The sequence below is a fragment of the Bos mutus genome, chromosome 11, assembly GCF_027580195.1.
Source record: "Bos mutus isolate GX-2022 chromosome 11, NWIPB_WYAK_1.1, whole genome shotgun sequence".
Taxonomy (NCBI): Eukaryota; Metazoa; Chordata; class Mammalia; order Artiodactyla; family Bovidae; genus Bos; species Bos mutus.
The window spans coordinates 95,433,723-95,456,126 of record NC_091627.1 but is presented as its reverse complement, the minus strand read 5'-3'; the positions used below and the strand labels follow the sequence as shown (position 1 = coordinate 95,456,126).

The 22,404-nt window shown below is 37.6% G+C and overlaps 1 protein-coding gene and 1 pseudogene across 1 annotated transcript in view; one reads left to right on the top strand and one right to left on the bottom strand.

Moving 5' to 3' along the window:
* The window catches only part of ALMS1 (ALMS1 centrosome and basal body associated protein), a 186,417-nt gene that overhangs the window by 144,321 nt on the left and 19,692 nt on the right, over positions 1-22,404 (bottom strand). Inside the window, 2 exon segments of the mRNA XM_070379810.1 lie at positions 3,182-3,377; positions 13,429-13,554. Coding sequence (XP_070235911.1) covers positions 3,182-3,377; positions 13,429-13,554 — 322 coding nt within the window.
* Positions 14,942-20,745, top strand: LOC102267883 (F-actin-capping protein subunit alpha-2-like; annotated as a pseudogene).

Below are 22,404 nucleotides of genomic sequence, written 5' to 3'. Positions count from 1 at the left end.
TCTCATTATTTCATAAGGATACCATGGAATTTCCCAGGAGCTACATCACATATGATAGAGCAACATCCTGAAGGCAGAAGCAGATATCAGAACCTGTTTGTCTTCTAATAAGTCAGACATTACATATTTTTAAGTAAAACAACACTAGTCCTCTAAATATTTTTGATTTTGAAAGTTATTTTTCTAATAAACCAGGTTAATTTATAACATCAATGGAATTGCTACTTTTGAATGAATTGATAAACTCATTTTTAAAGTTTTTAAGTTTTAATAATTTCTAATATTGCAAAACATCAATAAGCCACATCAACAAAAGTTCTCAGTAATTTTAAATGTGTCAAGGAAATCCTGTGGGCAAAATGTTTGAAAACTGCTAATTTAAAGGGAAAAAAATGCTTGTGAATACCTGAATGTCACCTTAAATAAGTTCTAACATCCCTAAATATGTACAACTAGGTATAAACTCCTATTCCTTACAGTATTTATACAATTACAAAAACAAAAAAGTAAACACTAGCAGAAACAAATCTATGAAACCAATAGTCTTCTATCTCATATTAATTTAACTAGACAAGTGATGTTTTGCTAAAACTGAAATGTGCTTTAAATATGAATGTAATACTGTGACTACAGTATACCTTCTTGATTTCACAATGCCTATAATAAAACTGCATTCCTTCCCTATCATAACTGTCACACTCTTGTTTTAATCTTCAGTCTGTCTGCTTCCCACTTTGATTACCAATTCCATGTCTGCTTTATTCAGAGCTATATCCTCAGTGCTTAGCAAAATACCTGCTACAAAGTACCTCCTACACTTAGTAGGCACTCAGAATACAATTATTTATTTAATAAATGGATTAATAAAAAATGGGAAACTGAAAGATAACAGTAACATTTACCACCAAGGACTAATTGGTACAACTCTTCCTTGGCTCTGGCCAATAAGCTCAGTCTTAAACCTTCATAACAGAAATCTTTCATTCCTCTAAGAATCGTGAAGATTTTTCAACAAAGACCCCACATTTCCTCACACCTGGACAACTGTTGCTGGCCTGGATAGTCTTTTTTGAAATATCTAACCGTTCCAGCCACAGTCATCATCATGACATTTGCCACTGATGAGATCCACTCTACAATGACTGGATTCCAGCCTAACAAAGTCACAGTGATGAAATTTCCTCTGGTCATCAGATCCCAGGATCTGATCTAATTATTAAAATGTTCTATTGTATCTACAGTAAATGAGAAACTGGAGCTGTATAACTCAAGCCATGTAGCAGAATCTCCAACCCAATGCTGAAACTATTCTATTGGAGAACTTCACTTACTTGCTGTGACATAATGCTCACCTTTTTTTGTTATATAGCTATATAACATTATTAGCTATATTATTATTATTAGCTATATCCCATTATTAAATGGCTCTACTAGTTGAAAACAGCCTCCCTACAAGTTTTGTAGTCTCATTTTCAATTCTGCTGCTGCTGCTGCTGCTAAGTCGCTTCAGTCATGTCCGACTCTGTGCGACCCCATAGAGGGCAGCCCATTAAGCTCCACCGTCCCTGGGATTCTCCAGGTAAGAACACTGGAGCAGGTTGCCATTTCCTTCTCCAATGCATGAAAGTGAAAAGTGAAAGTGAAGTCGCTCAGTCGTGTCTGACTCTTAGCAACCCCATGGACTGCAGCCCACCAGGCTCCTCCATACATGGGATTTTCCAGGCAAGAGTACTGGAGTGAGGTGCCACTGCTTTCTCTGATTTTCAACTCTAGACTAGGAATTGGCAAACATTTCCTATAAAAGGTCAGCGAGTAAATAAATACTTTAGGCTTTGTTGATCACACATGGTGTCTCTGCCCCATGTAATTCTTTTGTTCATTTGTTTTTTACAATCCTCTAAGATGCTAAAACCTTTTTTAGCCCACAGACAGTACAAAATCAGGCTTCAGCCTGTGACTAGTAGCTTTCAGACCCCTGCTGTAGACCATTATCTAACTCAGCCTATGGTACTATTATTTTCCTTTTATGTACTGTCTTTCCAAAAGACAACACAGCTTTCCTTTATATATTCCTAGTGTATAACACACAATAGGCACTTAGATATTTGCTAAATAAATGAATAAATGAAAAATAAGTTGCTTCATCTTTAGCATGACAGTCCTTCAAACATCTGATCATAGCAAAGTCTTTTCGTTCATATGCTATCAATGTTACCTCCTCTTCAAGGGAACTCTAACTCTTGTCAACATCTTTCTTTAAATATAAAACTAAAATTGACTTTGATGATCTACATCACTGAATATATTGGCACTGATACTTTTTACTTGGATAGCATTTGAAAAGAACTTGTTGGATTAACTGCTAATTCATGCTCCTCTACAAAATTCTGTTAAGACACCTCTATGGTTGAATCCCACACCCTTGACAAAGGTTAACTGTAAAATCTGTGATGGTTGCATTTTCTTCAATTTTTGAAACTAAAAATCTGAAGAAAACAGAAGGAAAACAAAATAATATTTGAATTATGAATTAGGCATAAAAAAATTGAAATTATCATACTGCCTAAGCATTCCTATATATGTGCAGCAATCTAAAGTAATGAGAGTATAATTCTATGTCCTACCTTGATGATTTGAAAAGGACTTAAAGTTTATCTTTTGTAAAGAGCTAATAAATTAGTTCCATATTAAACAGAAGAAAGCAGGAAGATCTGCCTCAGACAAGTCATTTAACCTCTTTATCTCAATGTTTGGATCTAAAAACTTAGGATAATGATAAATGTCTTAACTAGTTCTAAGAAGCTAATTAGGTAAGCATGAACATTTGTTTTCTGTTTGGTTTTTATACATCATGGAGCCTCCATTGCTGAGAGAAGCAGTCAAAAGATAACACATGTGGTTACCCCCAGGAAAAACCCCAGAGTCAGGACTGAGGAGGCATATCCATGACAGAAAGCTTCTATGCCTTCTGAGAGCAACAGAGAATGATAAAATGAGGAACAATTGCACATTTAACGTAACTAGACCAGCTGGCCAGTGTGAAAAACCAGAAATAAACTAACACGTTTGAGTACAGTTCTACAGAGCTCAACTCAAGGATTTGGATGCAAGATTTGGAGTCCCCCGTGTGTATTTTGTAAATGTGAGGTATTACTACTAGCTAAAAATAAAGAGGTATTACCTAGCAACGGAGAACATAAGAGGTCTCTGTTGGGATCCTTTCCTTGATTTTCTGATTGGGTCAATATACCTTCCTCCAAAGAGGTGAAGTCGGTCACTTCAGTCCCTTTCTCTCTCATATTAAACCCAGTCTGGGCTGTATCCAAGGTGCAGGATGAGTCCATTTCTTGAGGAAGACAATGCCAAGATTCTGTTCTCTAAAACAAGAATTTTAAAGGAAAATATGCTAAATCATTAACTGAGTTACCATACATATTAACATTTAGATTAAAATGTCCATTTACATTAGCATATAGCTTTCTATTTCACATTTTCATCAAAATTTTTTTCACAATAAGATTTTTTACCTTTTCCCATTATTACACATCTTTTAATGTGTTGAACCACTGGCATTTCTGCTATTCTTTAATATTACTTCTCATCATTAAAACAATAAATTTGGTTCTTCATGATGAAATCCTACAGTATCATAAAACTGAAAAAAAATTTCCAAATCTAAAGCTACAATATTCTTTACACATGACCACTTTACTAACTCTTATTTACTATACTAGTTTCTAGTGGACTTCTTGGTACAAAACATGTGGTTTCATGAGTCGTGAGTGGTACATTTGTCTCTTTCAAACGTTAACTCTTTTACTTGTGGCATGATTCAGAGCAATGTCTCTCAAAATACCTATGGTCAGTTCTCCCTACTTCCAACTCATTACAGAATAACATTTTATTAATACTAATAAAAATTAATAGGTAACAAATAAATAAAAAATAAATTTACAAACTAGTAAAAAAAAAAAACTAGGAAAATGAAACTGAAAAGGTATATAAACCCAAAATACAAAACACATGTCTAAGTGTCATTTTCTGATACTAAAAAACATCAATTTGCTATAAAAGTTTCTAAACACTTCCTCTCAATTCTTTTTATTTCTTGACAGTAACAGGCAATTCATGGACTGGCACCAATCTACAAACCACACTAAGCAGCAATGTTGAACTAAAGTTGAATTAAAGACTAATGGTAACCAGTTTTATAGGCATTTTCTGTTTAAATCTGGTTATTTAAAAAACAAATTTAGTATTAGCTATTAAGAATATTCTTCCTGTCATGCTATTAAAGTATTCCTTTATTTTCACTTTAAAATAATTTGATTAGGAATGGGCACGAAATTTGATCAAACAGCATTAGAGCATCATTTTTCCCCAATTACATCTGATAAAATACAGCAATAAATTTCTTCATAATGTAACAACTTCACAGTAGTAGGCAGATGGTAGATGAGACCTTTAACTAGATTTGATAGCAGTCTTTAACATTCTCAGTGATTAAGATTCATTAGTATTTTTAAATGCTTTTGTTCTCTAACCTTGTTCTGTATATTTTAATACAAGGAAATTTTTTAAAAAATATAAAAGACTTCATGGTTGAATTCATTAGATCCAAAAACCTTTTTGATAGTTGGTACTATTATAACATTCTTGATTTCTTCTTAGTTTCAGTTCAACTCCATAAACTTTGACAGGTTTGTATTAAGTCTACCTCATTAAGGTGGGGTTTTTTTTTCTTGATTGGATTTGCTAGGAATGTATACATTTTTTCTATCTTCAGTGTAACAGTTCTACTTTCTAACTTATTTCTGCTTTTCTCTTTATCATGTTTCCTCTACTTTCAGCCTTTCATTAATTATACAAACAAAATTTTTTATTAAACAATGAATTATTTTAACCTATCTGTTTAAAAAGATGAGACAATGACATTATATTGATGGCTATCAACAGGCTTAGATATATGATGTACTGATATTCATTATTTTATTCCTTAACCAAATTAAATTTTTTTAATTCCCAAATGACCCACATATAAAAATATACATTGTAATTTAGGACGATTTCACAATTTCAACAAAACTTTAAAGGATTATTTCCATTAGTTAAAATCCTCTAACCAAATGTGCTTAAGAGTAGGCTTAAAAAAAAAAAAAAAGATACACAACTATCCACTTTCTAATATCAGCTATAAAAAAATAAATATACAGAGAAAAATAATCCTGGAGAATAATATTCTAAAATATTAACACTATCCATCTATGGCTTACCAGATAATAGACCTTTGGCATTCCAAAATATACCAATCCCATCTATGTCAGATAAATTAGTCAAATCCGTAACATCAAATTGCTATTGGAAACATGCTTTATACATTTTTCATACTTGAAAAATAAAAAGGAATGTGAGAATGATTTTTTTTTTCTTTTGAGAGTATTCAATTCAATAGGGAATAGTGGGCCAATGAATAGGTTTGAAAGCAAGGGAATTCCAATCATCTTGGGATTTTCACTACAACAAAATTTCGGGTCCCAACTCATCTCTTAGCCCCTCTGACCAGGGTTTGAGCCTTGTCCCATAGTTTATTCTTCACTACAGATGAAAGATATATGCATTTGTTCTCCTGTCCATACTCTGACCTCCACAGATCACTCAGCTCCTAAACTGCAATAATTTTGCAACCTTATGAAGACAACTATCCTACCACATTTACACTTCCCTGGTAGCCCAGTTGGTAAAGAATCTGCCTGCAATGCAGGAGAGCCAGGTTCAATCCCAAGGTCAGGATGATCCCCTGAAGAAGCAAATGGCAACCCACACCAGTATTCTGCCTGGAAAAATTCCAGGGACAGAGGAGCCTGGGAGTTGGACATGACTGAGTAACACTTATTAACTGCATTTTCCTCTTTACCACTCTTAAGTGCTTGTCAGTTCAGTTCAGTCGCTCAGTCATGTCCAACTCTTTGCGACTCCATGGACTGCAGCACGCCAGGCCTCCCTGTCCATCACCAACTCCCAGAATTCACCCAAACCCATGTCCATCGAGTCGGTGATGCCCTCCAAACATCTCATCCTCTGTCATCCCCTTCTCCTCCTACCCTCAATCTTTCCCAGCATCAGGGTCTTTTCCAAGAGTCAGCTCTTCACATCAGGTGGCCAAAGTATTAAGAGTTTCAGCTTCAACATCAATCCTTCCAATGAATGCCCAGGACTGATCTCCTTTACGATGGAGTGGTTGGATCTCCTTGCAGTCCAAGGGACTCTCAAGAGTCTTCTCCAACACCACAGTTCAAAAGCATCAATTCTTCCTGCACTCGGCTTTCTTTATACTCTCATATCTTTATACTTTATACTTTCCCATCTTTATACTTCAACTCGCACATCCATACATGACCACTGAAAAACCATAGCCTTGACTAGACGAACCTTTGTTGGCAAAGTAATGTCTCTGCTTTTGAATATGCTGTCTAGGTTGGTCATAACTTTCCTTCTAAGGAGTAAGTGTCTTTTAATTTCACAGCTGCAATCACCATCTGCAGTGATTCTGGAGCCCCCAAAAATAAAGTCAGCCACTGTTTCCCCATCTATTTGCCATGAAGTGATGGGACCAGATGCCATGATCTTCGTTTTCTGAATGTTGAGCTTTAAACTAACTTTTTCACTCCCCTCTTTCACTTTCATCAAGAGGCTCTTTAGTTCTTCTTTGCTTTCTGTCATAATGGTGGTATCATCTGCATATCTGAGGTTACTGATATTTCTCCTGGCAATCTTGATTCCAGCTTGTGCTTCCTCCAGCCCAGCATTTCACATGATGTACTCTGCATATAAGTTAAATAAGCAGGGTGACAACATACAGCCTTCACGTACTCCTTTCCTGATTTGGAACCAGTCTGTTATTCCATGTCCAGCTCTAACTGTTGCTTCTTGACCTGCATACAGATTTCTCAGAAGGCAGATAAGGTGGTCTGGTGTTCCCATCTCTTTCAGAATTTTCCATAGTTTGTTGTGATCCACGCAGTCAAAGGCTTTGGCATAGTCAATAAAGCAGAAATAGATGTTTTTCTGGAACTCTCTTGCTTTTTCAATGATACAGCAGATGTTGGCAATTTGATCTCTGGTTCCTCTGCCTTTTCTAAAACCAGCTTGAACATTTGGAAGTTCATGGTTCATGTATTGTTGAAAACTCACTTGGAGAATTTGGGGCATTACTTTGCTAGCATGTGAGATGAGTGCAATTGTACAGTAGTTTGAGCATTCTTTGGCATTGCCTTTCTTTGGGATTGGAATGAAAACTGACCTTTTCCAGTCCTGTGACCACTGCTGAGTTTTCCAAATGTGCTGTCATATTGAGTGCAGCACTTTCACAGCATCATCTTTTAAGATTTGAAACAGCTCAACTGAAATTCCATCACCTCCACTAGCTTTGTTCGTAGTGATGCTTCCTATGGCCCACTTGACTTCACATTCCAGGATGTCTGGCTCTAGGTGAGTGTGAGTGATCACACCATTGTGATTATCTGGGCCATGAAGATTTTTTTTGTACAGTTTTTCTGTGTATTCTTGTCACCTTTTCTTAATATCTTCTGCTTATGTTAGATCCATACCATTTCTGTCCTTTATTGAGCCCATCTTTGCATGAAAAGTTCCCTTGGTATCTCTACTTTTCTTGAAGAGATCTCTAGTCTTTCCCATTCTATTGTTTTCCTCTATTTCTTTGCATTGATCACTGAGGAAGGCTTTCTTATCTGTCCTTGCTATTCTTTACAACTCTGCATTCAAATAGGTATATCTTTCCTTTTCTCCTTTGCCTTTCACTTTTCTTCTTTCCTCAGCTATTTGTAAGGTCTCCTCAGACAACCATTTTGCCTTTTGCACTTCTTTTTCTTGGGGATGGTCTTGACCACTGCCTCCTGGACAATGTCATGAACCTCTGTCCATCCGTCCATAGTTCTTCACGCACTCTATGAGATCTAATCCTTTGAATCTACTTGTCAGTTCCACTGTATAACGCGAAGGGATTTGATTTAGGTCATACCTGAATGGTCTAGTGGTTTTCCCTACTTTCTTCAATTTAAGTCTGAATTTTGCAATACTAAGTTCATGATCTGAGCCACAGTCACCACTGAACAGTGACCCCACAAGAGACTGACCCAGACTTGTTTGTGAGTGTCCAGGAGTGTCCAGTAGAGGCGTGGGTCTGCGGTGGCTGCTGCAGGGTCAGAGGCACTGAGTGCAGCAGTGCGTGCCCGCACCTTTTGAAGGAGGTCGCCGTTATCTTCATCACCTCCACCATAGTTTGGTCTCAGGTCAAACAACAGGGAGGGAACACAGCATCCCCCCACCATCAACAGAAAACTGGATTTAAGATTTACTGAGAAAGGCCCTGCAGCCCATCAGAACAGACCCAGTTTCCCCCTCAGTCTCTCCCATCAGGAAGCTTCCATAAGCCTCTTATCCTTCTCCATCAGAGGGCAGACAGAATGAAAACCACAATCACAGAAAACTAACCAAACTGATCACATGGACCACAGCCTTGTCTAACTCAATTAAACTACCCAAGACAGACGGGTCATGGTGGAGACATCTGACAAAATGTGGTCCACTGGAGAAGGGAATGGCAAACCACTTCAGTATTCTTGCCTAGGAGAACCCCATGAACACTATGAGTGTTCACAGTCATCTTTATAAACACTGTTTCACAAACATTTCTGACTTTCTTACCCTTTTCCCCTACCATCCTATCTGCCTAGCAAAAGTTGAGTTCTAGTTGAACCTCTCCTTGTCTTAATCCAAGCAACAGCACACTGCTGAACAAAACACACATTCAGACTGGATTTCCTTTAGATTTTTTTAAAATGAATTTTTACTGGAGTATAGTTGATTTTTTTTATTTTAAAAATCTTGCTTCCCAGGTGGCACTAGTGGTAAAAAAAACAAACAAAAAAAAACACCCGCCTGCCACTGCAGGAGACACAGAAGATGCAGGTTCAATCCCTGGAGGAGGAAATGACAACCCACTCCAGTTTTATCACCTGGGAAATCCCATGGCCAGAGGAGCCTGGTGGGCTACAGTCCAAGGGGTCACAAGGAATCAGACGTGACTGAGCACACATGCACTGGTGAACCGTTGGTTTACAATGTGTTCGTTTGTGCTGTACAACAAAGTGAATCAGCAATATGTATACATATATCTTTTTTTTGGATTTTCTTCCTATTTAGGTCTCCACCAAGCACTGAGTAGAGTTCCCTGTGCTACAAAGTAGGTTCTCATTAGTTATTTATTTTATACTTAGCAACAATGTGAGCTGCTGGCTCAGAGCTTAAAGCCTCTGCCTGCAATGTGGGAGACCTGGGTCCAATCCCTGGGTCGGGAAGATCCCCTGGAGAAGGAAATGACAACCCACTCCAGTACTCTTGCCTGGAGAATCCCATGGAGGGAAGAGCCTGGGAGGCTACAGTCCACAGGGTCGCAAAGAGTTGGACACGACTGAGCGACTTCACTTTAGCAACAATAGTGTATACATGTCAATCCCAATTCCCCAATTCATCCCACCACTCTCCCTTCTTCCTTGGTATTCATATATTTGTTCTCTATGTCTGTGTCTCTATTTCTGCTCTATGAATAAGATCACCTATACCAGTTTTTCTAGATTTCATATATATACATTATGTTAATGTATGTTAACACTATTTGCTTTAGATTGATAACACTAAACCTCAAAGGCACTCAGCCCTGCCTGGAAGTTCTACTATAGTTTCCTGCCAAGCTGACTGGCCAAAATGATTACTTTATACTTTCCTCAGAACTACTGAACTCTCCTTCCTCATTTTCAACTGATGACCTCATTTCCCACTTTAGTAAGCAAAGAGCAGGAGATGGAGCTCCCTTATTTTCCTATCACAAGATCTACAGCCCTATTACCTAACCCAGATTTTCATTTTATGACTTAAACTGTCTTTCCCTCTAACCTATCAATGGCTTACCCATCTCATTCCATTTTTTTCTAATGATTTCTTTCCTATATGTGATTTCCTACTTTCCTTCACACAATTTCCCTTCCTACTGAACAATTCTTCTCTTTATGCAAACATACTCCAATAATTTCCCATCATAAAATAAAACTTTAAAAAAATCTGTTGACCATTCTTTTCTTTCTGCTTATTTTGCTATGATCCTGAGTGTTATATCCTTTTAATTAATATAAAAAGACCCTCAAATCTCTAAATATTTTTGATTGATATGGAGAGGGATGACAATAAAATAAATACAAACAAATTTTTAAGGAGAAGTAAAGGCTGGAGATACAAATTTGCAATCTTTAAGTATACAGGTATATTTAAAGCCCCAGATCTATATGAGAATCAAAATATTCCAACAAACAGAAGTCAAAAATTCAAATAAGTTGAGGGGACACAATTCAACAAATAACAATCTCCCTTCCATTAACGGTCACAATTACTATGCTTTTTCTTGTTAGGGTTTCTCGTAACCCTTTTAGCTTGGTGACAGTAAATCTCCTTCCTCTGTATCTTGCATTCAATGGATAGTAACTGCAATTCAGAGAAAACTGCAGGAACCAGAAGAAATCTGATATCTAAGTTATTACATAATCACCTTTAAATATTTAATCATTATGAGTAAGACTGTATTTTTTTCCTCCTACAAACATATATGAACTTTTTCCTATCTGCTCACAATTTTTCCATTTCCTCTAAGTTTATTACTATGTTCTAGATTAATGGTTCCCAAAATTTGGTCCGAAGATCCCTAGGAGTCACTGACATCCTTTCAGGGAAGTGACATGGGCCTCCATTTTCTAACTATGTACCTATATAAGGTTAGATTTTCTTCATATAATTTAAGCAAAACAATATATCCCAATGGACTAAATGCAGAAAGCAAATCTGAAAGTTTAGTTATGACAGTTAATTTTATGTGTTACTTGGCTGGGCCACAGGGTGCCCAGATATTTGGTTAAACAATCTGGGCACTGTGAGAGCATGTCTGGATGAGATTAACATTTGATCCACAGACTTAGTAAAGCAGACTGCCCTTCCTGATGTGGGCAGGCCTCACCTAATCCACTAAAGGCCTGAATAGAACAAAAGGCTAGACAAAAGATAATTCGCTCTCTCTGTCTGATGGTTTTCAAGCTGGGACATCAGTCTTCTGCCTTTGGAATCAGACTTGGCACAGAACTTACACCATCCGCTGGCCTATCATTGAGCCTTTAGACTTGGGTTAGAACATATACCATCAGTCAACTCCTAGATCCAGACTGGAATTAAGCTATCAGTGCTCCTGGGTCCCCACATTATAGAACTTGGGATTTCTCAGCCTCCATAATCACATGAGCCAATCTGCTAAGGGAAATGAGGACTGAAACTGCCCGCCATGACCAAGCAAGTGGCCAGCCACTTGCATGAGTTATCTTAACAACAGGAGGTCCACGGTAAGTAATGTGGAAGTACAAGCTACCACCGTCAGGAAGAATTTGGGAAAGGTCAAAAGGAGATAGGAGACACCAGCCCAAACATCCTACCAATCTCCCTAGAATCCTCTTGGCTGAGCTATGCACACACCACCAGGAAGGACCCTGAGACAGAACGAGCAACCCAGAAACTAAACCCCATCACCATAAATCCAGAGACTGCAAGTCTCATGGCAGAGTAGTTCTCTTGGGTTCCCTTACCCTCCTGCTCGCCACCTTGGTTTTCCCCAACAAAATCTCTTGCTTTGTCTGCATGTGTGTCTCCCTGGATAATTAATATCCAAGTATTTAGACAAGCGCCCACTTTGGGGCCATAGACGGGGTCTCCACTCCTGCAACAAATTCCTTATAATACACACACAGACACAAATACATATATATATATATATATACACACACACACACATACACACACACACACATATATATATACACACACATATATACATACTGTATATATGTGGGCTTTCCTGGTGGCTCAGACGGTAAAGAATCTGACTGCAATGCAGGAGGCCTTGGTTTGATCCCTGGGTCAGGAAGATCCCCTGGAGAAGAAAATGGCTACCCACTCCAATACTCTTGCCTAAAGAAATCCATGGACAGAGGAGCCTGGCGGGCTACGGTCTAAGGGGTTGCAAAGAGTTGGACACAACTGAGCAACTAACACTATTGTAAATACACATTTATTATCTCCTATTGGTTCTATTTTTCTGGAGAACCCTGTCTAATATAACAACTGTCTTCTAGTAAGGCTAACATTAAAGAGATGTGCAAAAATGTAAAACGATGCCATCCTTTCAACCAATTTTTTTTTGCTTTGGAAAACAGTAAATTTTCATTTTAAAACATATTTTTATGTTAATATATAATGGATTCGTATTTTTAAATAAATGTTCTTAGAATGATTTAATTTTAATAACTTGACATCAGTTCAGTTCAGTCGCGTCCAACTCTGCGACCCCACGAATTGCAGCATGCCAGGCCTCCCTGTCCATCACCAACTCACGGAATTCACTCAAACTCATGTCCATCGAGTCGGTGATGCCATCCAGCCATCTCATCCTCTGTCGTCCCCTTCTCCTCCTGCCCCCAATCCCTCCCAGCATCAGGGTCTTTTCCAATGAGTTAACTCTTCACATGAGGTGGCCAAAGTACTGGAGTTTCAGCTTTAGCATCATTCCTTCCAAAGAACACCCAGGACTGGTCTCCTTTAGGATGGACTGGTTGAATCTCCTTGCAGTCCAAGGGACTCTCAACAGTCTTCTCCTACACCACGGTTCAGAAGCATCAATTCTTTGGCACTCAGCTTTCTTCACCGTCCAACTCTCACATCCATACATGACCACTGGAAAAACCATAGCCTTGACTAGACGAACCTTTGTTGGCAAAGTAATGTCTCTGCTTTTGAATATGCCGTCTAGGTTGGTCATAACTTTCCTTCCAAGGGGTAAGTGTCTTTTAATTTCATGGCTGCAATCACCATCTGCAGTGATTTTGGAGCCCCAAAAAATAAAGTCAGCTACTATTTCCCCATCTATTTGCCATGAAGTGATGGGACCAGATGCCATGATCTTCGTTTTCTGAATGTTGAGCTTTAAGCCAACTTTTTCACTGTCCTCTTTCACTTTCATCAAGAGGCTTTTTAGTTCCTCTTCACTTTCTGCCATAAGGGTGGTGTCTGTCATCTGCATATCTGAGGTTATTGATATAGACAACCCTTATAAACAAAAACTCTTTAAAACACTTTTGAAAAATGTAAAGGAATCCTGAGACCAAAAAAAAGTAAACTGTTGTTCTATATAATTAAGGCTGCCAAAGATCTACTAGAAAAGTGGAATATTAAACTAATTCACCTCTTTCTGCTCTTCATAGCTAAACCAGAATTTCTCATGCTGCTTATCAAAAGAAAGTTTTCCAGTTACAGAAGACATACCTGATCATCGCCAGAACCCCACGGAGCTATATTTTCCAAAGAGGCCACGTTAGTATCAGAAATTTGTGTTCCACTATTGTTGTGATATAATGGCTGTTGCCACAGATGACAAGTCAATGGAACAACCTGAAAATCAAAGGCAGATTTAAAGAGAGTAATAACACAATCCCTATGACTAAACAATAAACAAATTTAACGTTTAAATTATGTTTGTCAGTTTATAAAGCACTTTCACAAATATAACATTTAGACTTCATAATCACTGTCCAACTTACTATCTTCAACCTCCCTGGTGGTCCAGTAGTTAAGAATCCATCTGCCAACGCAGGAGACATGAGTCTGATCCTTGGTCCAAGGAGATCCCATATGCCAGAGGGCAACTAAGTCCATGCACCACAATTACTAAGCCCAAGCTCTAGAGCCCCTGTGCTCTACAACAAAAGGAGCCACCACAAAGAGAAGCCTGCACAGCCTAACCAGACAGTAGCCCCACTCCCCACAACTAGAGAAAGCCGATGCACAGAACGCAGTGCAGCCAAAGTTAATTATTTTTTAATTAATTAATTTAAAAAAATTAGGAAATAGTGATTTTGATTACACAGTAAGGACTTGATATATTCCAACAAACCACACCAGTTCTTTAACCTATGCTTGTACCTGGAGAAGGTAATGGCAACCCACTCTGCTATTCTTGCCTGGAAAATCTCATGGACAGGGGAGCCTGGTGGGCTACAGTCCATAGGCTCGCAAAGAGTTGGACACTGCTGAAGTGACTTCGCACACATACTTGTAGAAGTGAAAGAAGCAAGTAGAAGCAAGCAAGTTACCTATTTCACAATCTTACTATTTGAGACATCTAAGAAATTAACCCAAATAACAGGAATTAAAATCATCCGAGAGCATGGAAAATGGGGACAAAGTTGGGCTCATTTTGCATAATCAGAGGTTGAAGCAGGGCTCTCCTATTTGTGAAAGAAGGCAATAAAAACTGAAGCAGTGTACATGGAAAAGATCAGAGGCAATCAAACAAAAATGACTTCAGTCACGCCAAGTCATCTACTGGTTCAGGATGGGTTACTGAGATTTTCCCCAATATTCTTGGAGTGTAAGAACCCAAAGCTTCCAATGTAAAACCTCCTTTTAAAGGAGATGCAAGGGGCAAGGTGGAGACAACCAGAATAGAGAAGAACACCAGGAAGAGAAGAATGTACCAAAGGACAAAACAAAGCAACACTCCTGCTAAAAATGAAATTACAAACTATACTTTCAAAGGTATTTCAAAAGACTTCAAAATGAGAATACCTCAGACTCTTAAAGAGACTTTTTAAAAAGAGACATATACAGGGAGGGAGGAGGGAGGAGGGTTCAGGATAGGGAACACGTGTATACCTGTGGCAGATTCATGTTGATACATGGCAAAACCAATACAATATTGTAAAGTTAAAAAATAAAATAAAAAGAGACATAATGTCCATAAAAAAAGAAGAGATTGATAAAAATAAAACAGGCAGCTATGAGTCAAGAAAAGATGCCTGCTCACAAACCCACAAATGTCAAAGAACCTCTGAAGGAAACTCAAGATCATAAGGTAATTTTTTCCCCATAATTAAAACAGTTACTACACTAACAAAACATTTTTACAGAGCACATACAACAATGTGCTTTTGATGAGAAAGGCAAGCTTAACTCAAAAATCTATTCAATAACTAAAGAGATTCTATTCAATAACTAAAGAGATTTCTATGGTATAGACTCTTTCATGAGGTTTTTCTCAAAAGGTAGAACACCATGGGGCACACCCACCTTGCTCCAGTGGCATTTTCTGAGGAATAACGAACAAAAAGCAAAGAAAGGCATTTTGCAAATTCATTTTGGCAATTTGAAATCCCTAAATAAATAAAAATAGAGCCAATGTTCTGGCACAGTTAGTATTCCTGGAGCCCTCCAGGAACGAAGAATGCCAAAATGAATGTTCATAATGGCTATTCACTGCAACTAAATAATGCTGGGTGTACTGCACAGGGTCTTGCCTTTGAAAACAGCTGATTCATATTAGCTTACAAAAAAAAGTTCAATTCCCTAGGATATTTGTAGAACACTAATGATACAATATTACGAAAACCAACACTTTGACAAACTAACCCAGTATGTGAGAAAAAAGAACACACTCTCACTTTTATCAGCTAAAAAAACCTTAAAACTTAAAATTAAATATTAGAAGTTCTTATTGTTTTTCATTCGCTCAGTTGTATCCGACTCTTTGTGACCTCATGGACTCCAGCACGCCAGGCTTCCCTATCCTTCACTATCTCCCAGAGTTTGCTCAAACTCATGTCCATTGAGTCCATGATGACATCCAACCATCTCATCCTCTGTCGCTCCCTTCTTCTGCCCTCAATCTTTCCCAGCATGAGGGTCTTTTCCAGAAAGTGGGCTCATTGGAAAAGTTCTTATTAAAAAATACATTTCCCAGAACTTATTTTTATTACCTACCCAATGGTTTATAGACTTCATTAAGGAAATTAATTTCTAATACATTCCCGTATGTTTGATCAGTTTTCCCACAGGTGCCTCAGGTATTGGTATAACCCAAACACTTGAAAGAGAATTCTTAAGATGAATGCTTTAAAACTAAGCAGGTGTCATCAGCAACTCTGATCTGAGGTTAAATGCCTTCTGGAATAAACAGTTTCAGAGTCCTTCCCTGATTAGCTTTTAATATTAAAAGTTTGTGGTCTTTAGTGGTCTTCCAACTACATACTACCTATCAAAGAAACATTTTAGATCTAAGGATGCATATCAATTAAAAGGATTAAAAAAAGATATTTCATGCAACAGTAACCAAAATAACACAGGAACAACTGTATTAATTTCAGACAAAATGGACTTTTAAGTCAAAAACTGTTACAAGAGACAAAGAAGTATGTCATATAATGATAAAAGGGTCAATTCACCAAGAAAATATGAAAAGTATATTTCTGCACCAAACCTCAGAGCTCCTAAATTAATGAGACAGATGTTGAAAGAACTGAAGGGAGAAATATACAACAACATAATGAATAATGTCCTTTCAATAATGCATAGAACAACCAATCAGAAGAATAAGAAAATACAGAAGTTGAACAACACTACAGACCAATCAAACCTAACAGATACATATATAGAAGACTCCATCCACAAACAGCAGAATACATTTTCTCAATTACACATGAAACATTCCTCAGGACAGAACACATGTCTAGCCATAAAACTAGTCTGAATAAATTCAAGAAGACTGAAATAATACACAGTACCTTTTCCAATCACAATGTAATGAAACTAGAAATAAACAGCCTAAGAAAAAACTGGAAATTTTACAATATGTGGAAATTAAACACTACACTCTTAAACAACAAGAAGTCATAAAGGAAATTAGAAAATACCTTGACACAAATGAAAATGCAAAATACCAAAAAAATTTATGGATGCAGTTAAAGAAGTACTAAGAAGGAAGTTTAAGCTATAAATGGCATGCCTTAAAAAAAGGTAAGATCTCAAGTAACAATCTAACTTGCACCTCAAGGAACTAAAAGAAAAACTAAAACCTAAAAGTGAAAATAACAAAAACTGGAGTACAGATAAATGAAATGGTCAACAAGGAAAAAAATCATGAAACTAAAAGTGATTTTTCAGAAAACTGACAAAATTGATAACCCCTTAGGCTAGACAAAGAAAAAAAAAAACTCAAATAATAAAATCAGAAATGCAAGAGTTGTAATATTCCATTACAACCAATGCCACAAATAAGGACCATAAGAGAACATTATGAACAACTGCACACCAACAAACAGGACACACATTAATCCCTAGAAAGACACAACCTACTAAGACTGAACAATGAAAAAACAGAAAATCTGAAATGTATAACTAGCAAGGAGATTGAATCAGTAATCAAAAACTTGGCAACACAGAAAAGCCAAGGACCAAATCACTTCAATCACCCTCAAAAATGTTAGCACACAGAATTCACAACACATTAAAAGAAGTATACACCATGATCATGTGGGGATTAACCATGGAATGCAAGGATGATTCAACTCATAAAAATCAATCAATACTTCACATTGACAGAATGAAGAACAAAACCACTGATGATCTTTACTGATACGGAAAAAGCACCTGAATATTCAATACCCTTGCATGATAAAAGCACTCAACAAATGAGGAACAGAAGGAAACTAATCAATATAATGGGACTTCCCAAAGGTGGCTTAGTAGGTAAAGAATCTGCCTGCAATGCAGGAGACACAGGTTCAATCCCTGAATTGGGAAGATCCCCTGGAAGAGGGCATAAATCCACTCCAGTATTCTTGCCTGGAGACTCCCATGGACAGAGGAGCCTGGTGGGATACAGTCCACAGGGTTGCAAACAGTCAAACATGACCTAGGCCACTTATGAGGACCCACAACTAACTCATAGCATACTCAATGGTGGAAAACTGAAAGTTTTTCCTCTAAGACCAGGAACAATGCTTAAGAATGCCTACTCTTGCCATTTCTAATCAACACAGTATTGGGAGTATCAGCCAGAGCAGAGACCCCAATAAATTCTCACATATATATGGTCAAATAATTTTCAATAAAAGTATAAAGTTCATTCAATGGGAAAAGGATGGTCTTTTCAACAAATATAAAATTAAAAGGGAAATAAACTTTCCCACAGAAAAGGACAGAAAAGAAACTTCCACTTCTCAACCTTGGCACTGAGTGGAGGGAGTTAAAAAGAACTTCCCTGAGAATCTGAACGGTAAGCCAGTACTGATTCAGGTTTTCAGTCTGAATTCATGCTGCAGTATTGTCCAAAACCGGAGAATGCAACGGCACCCCACTCCAGTACTCCTGCCTGGAAAATCCCATGGATGGAGGAGCCTGGTGGGCTGCCATCCATGGGGTCGCACAGAGTCGGACACGACTGAAGTGACTTAGCAGCAGCAGTAAAACTCAAAAACAAAACAAAAACCACCCAATTAACCTATTATCAAATAGGCAAAGAACTTGCAGAGCCATTTCTCCAAACATACAAATAGCCACTAAGTACAGGGAAAGATGTTCAACATCACTCATCAAAATAGTAAGACATCACCTCATACTCATCAGGATAGTGAAAATGAAAGTCACTCAGTCGTGTCCAACTCTTGATGACCCCATGGACTGTATCCATGGAATTCTCCAGGTTCAGTATACTGGAGTGGGTAGCCTTTCTCTTCTCCAGGGAATCTTCCCAATCCAGGGACTGAACTCAGGTCTCCCGCATTGCAGGTAGATTCTTTACCAGCTGAGCCACAAGGGAAGCCCAAGAGTACTGAAGTGGGTAGCCGATCCCTTCTCCAGCGGATCTTCCCGACCCAGGAATCGAACCAGGGTCTCCTGCATTGCAGGCAGGTTCTTTACCAACTGAGCTATGAGGGAAGCCCACTCATCAGGATGGCTACTATCAAAAAAGAAGAAAAAGAGAAAGAAAAAAAATAACAAATGTTGGCAAACATGTGGAGAAACTGGGACCCTTGTGTAGTGTTGGTGAAACTATAAAATGGAACAACTACTATGGAAAACAGTAGGGAGGTTCCTCAGAAAACTAAAAATAGAACTACCACCATGTTCTAGCAATCCCACTTCTGCGTATATATCCAAAAGAACTGAAGGCCAGGTCTAGAGATATTTGCAAACCTATGCTCACAGCAGCACTACTCAGAACAGCCAACAGGCAGAAGCAATCCAAGTGTCTTATCAGCTGATAAGGGATAAACAAAATGTTGTACATACATACAGTGGAATGTTATTCAGATGTAAAAGGAAGGTAATTGGGTCACTACTACAACATGGATGAATCTTGAGGATGAAAGTGAAAATAAGCCAGTCACAAAGGACAGATACTGTATGGTTCCACTTAAAAGAGGCATCTAGAGTAATCAAATTCATAGAAACACAAAGCAGAAACGTGGCTGCTAGGAGCTAAGATGAGGGGAAATGGGGAGTTGTTTATGGTGCAGAGTTTCAGCTTTGCAAAATGAAAAGAGTTCTGGACACCGGTTGTACAACAAGGTTAATGTATTTAACATGATCAAACTATACACTTTAAAATGGTTAAGATGGTTAAGATATTCTCTGTATTTTATCACAATTAAAATTCTTTTTAAAAATTTTCAATCCCCAGATAAACCTAAACAGAAAATTTATTTCTTTTACAAGAAATACTAAGGGAAATGCTTCAGGATGATACTAGAGAGTAACTGAAATTTATACAAAATAACAGAGAATTAATTAAAGTAATTACACAGCTAACTGCAAAAGACAGTGTAACTGCGTATTTCTTCTCCTTTCTTCCCTTTGACAATCTAAAAAGCCTTCACTGGCAGGATGTGCAGCAAGAAGACCAGGCGGAAAGGGGCAAGGCAGGCTGTCACCGCCAGCATCAACACGGGCAGCCTAGTTCGCCACCGAAAGGAAAACAGCAGATCTGGAGGAGCAGTTGTCTGATGAGAAGGTATGCATAGCAGCAAAATTCATCATTCATGCCCCTCCTGGAGAATTTAACGAGGTGTTTAATGATGTTCTGTTATTGCTTAACAATGATACTCTTCTGAGGGAAGGGGCAATCCATGCATACCTCAGTAAAACCGAAGGTTTTGAAAATCAGGTACTGAAAACAGAACATGGTAACTTGGGAAACGGAAAGTTTTTGGAACCAAAAAACTTGATCACTTAAAAAAGGACACAACTGATCCAACACTGTATGAAGTAGAAAACGCAACTGAACCATGGCAAACTTCAGTAATAACTCCTCTCTGCTGGTGCTGCTGCTGCTGCTAAGTCACTTCAGTTGTGTGTGACACAGTACTCTGTGTCAGTACTGTATGTGGTTAAAAAAAATAGACAGCAAACAGTTATTGCATGCATAGAAAGCCATTAATTTCAAGCAAAAGACTTTTGGAATGGTCATTGGAGGTCAGAGTGGACGTTTACAATCATTCCTTCAACTACTCAGGTGCCTGGCATCTTGAATTCAGGTTCATTATTATGAAAATGTTAAGGTTCAGCTATGAGTCATAAAGATATACAAGATTCCCTAACGGTGTCTAACGAGGTGCAAACAGCAAATGAATTTATAAAGACTGAAGAGGCTAAAAAGAATGAATATCAAACTGTCATCAGTGAAAATTATCAGACAATGTCGGACACAACTTTCATCAACGGTTCCCAATTATTCACACTAAGACTGATTGGAACAAGATCCTTAACTACAAGCTTGGCAAAGAAATGCAGAATGCATTAAGATAAACACTGCAAGACCAGATCATTTTAGTGCCTTTGTGTTTTAAAAAATACTCATTACAAAAACATTCAAAACTGTCAAGCTCACCACCTAGTCAGATGGGCAGTTGCCATTTAAAATCACTGTAATTAATTAGTTCGATTAAAGCACAAAGTTTAGTAATCATTATTTTCTATTTCTCTTGTTCAAAGAGGACTGAAAATCAGTTTAGTTTAAATGTTTTTTACTTTCTGTTATGCCTTTCTTTCTTATAATGAAGAGATGATTTCTCTAATGTCAAACATTTTTCAAGTGTTTCAAAATTTTTTTACTTACCGTAACCCTAAAATTTCTGCCTTTGGTTTATAAAGTGGATAACTTTCGATATTTGCCCAGTTCATTTTAATGAAGTCAGTAATGGACACTAGTTTAAGGAGGCTGAAGTACTTAGCCATATACGCTAAAGAAATTGTCTACATTTTTCCCCTCATCTCTTTCTCTTATGTAAGATTGAGATTAGAGGGAAAACATTTTCTTTATCTGTGTTTAAACCTTTCAAGAAGGTTATTTAGCTAGCTTAGCATTTAAACTTTTTTGAAACAAGGCCAATGTCTAATGCTGTCTTGACATTCTGAATTAAATGAAAATACTTATTTCAGAAATGCATTTAATGCTTTTTCCCCTCGTGAGTTATGCAAATTAGCTTTGGATTACAAGCTATGTCCCCAATTTATGTTTATCATAAAGCCACAACTGTATTATAACAAGGCAAAATGTAACATATATAATCCTGAACTCATGACCATGACTCAGTTTGTTTTTCTCTTGTACAGAGAAGCACTAAAATTCAGTGTCTTCCCTGGTGAGCTAATGACTGGGAATTCACCTTGCAATGCAGGGGACACAGACAGGTTCAATCCCTGGTCCGGGAACTAGGATCCCACGTACCACAGAGCAACTAAGCCCGCGTGCCACAACTACTGAGCTTATACGCCACAACTAGAGAGTATGTGTGTTGCAACAAAAGATCCCGCACGCTGCAGTTGACCTGACAGCGAAAGAAAGGAAGGAAGGAAGGAAGGAAAGGGGAAAAAAAGTAAAGTACTAAAATTCAATGTGACAATAAAGTGAAAATTTTCCTATTTCAAAAAAGAACGATTGTATGAAACAATATATATCTAACTGTACTGCTAGGCACATAAACATACAGAAATGTATTTGACAATGAGAGCACAAAGGAGATCAACAGGTACTGATCTGTGCTGAAATAAGGAAACAATACCAGATGATAACTCAAAAGAAAGGAAGAAATGAGCACAGAAAAAGAAAACAAAAGAAAGTTCATATAACTAACTACAAAACATCTGCTTGTTATTCTCCCTCCTCCCAGATTCTTCAAAAAACCTATTACAGAAAGTATTAACTCTTACAATACCTCACTTGGTATGTAACATATATCTGTAACATATGCAGACATATGTTTAACAGTAATAACATTGAAGGGGCAGGGTAAGGAATGGGGTTATATTGGCATAAACCTTCTATATTTCACTGAAATTTAGTCCTAATGAATCTCAAGCAGATTCTGATAAATTAACAGTGTATACTGTAAGCCAAAGAAAATAACTCAGTAATTATAACTTTAAAAATCATTAGAATTAAACCAAAACAAGAGAAAAATATCT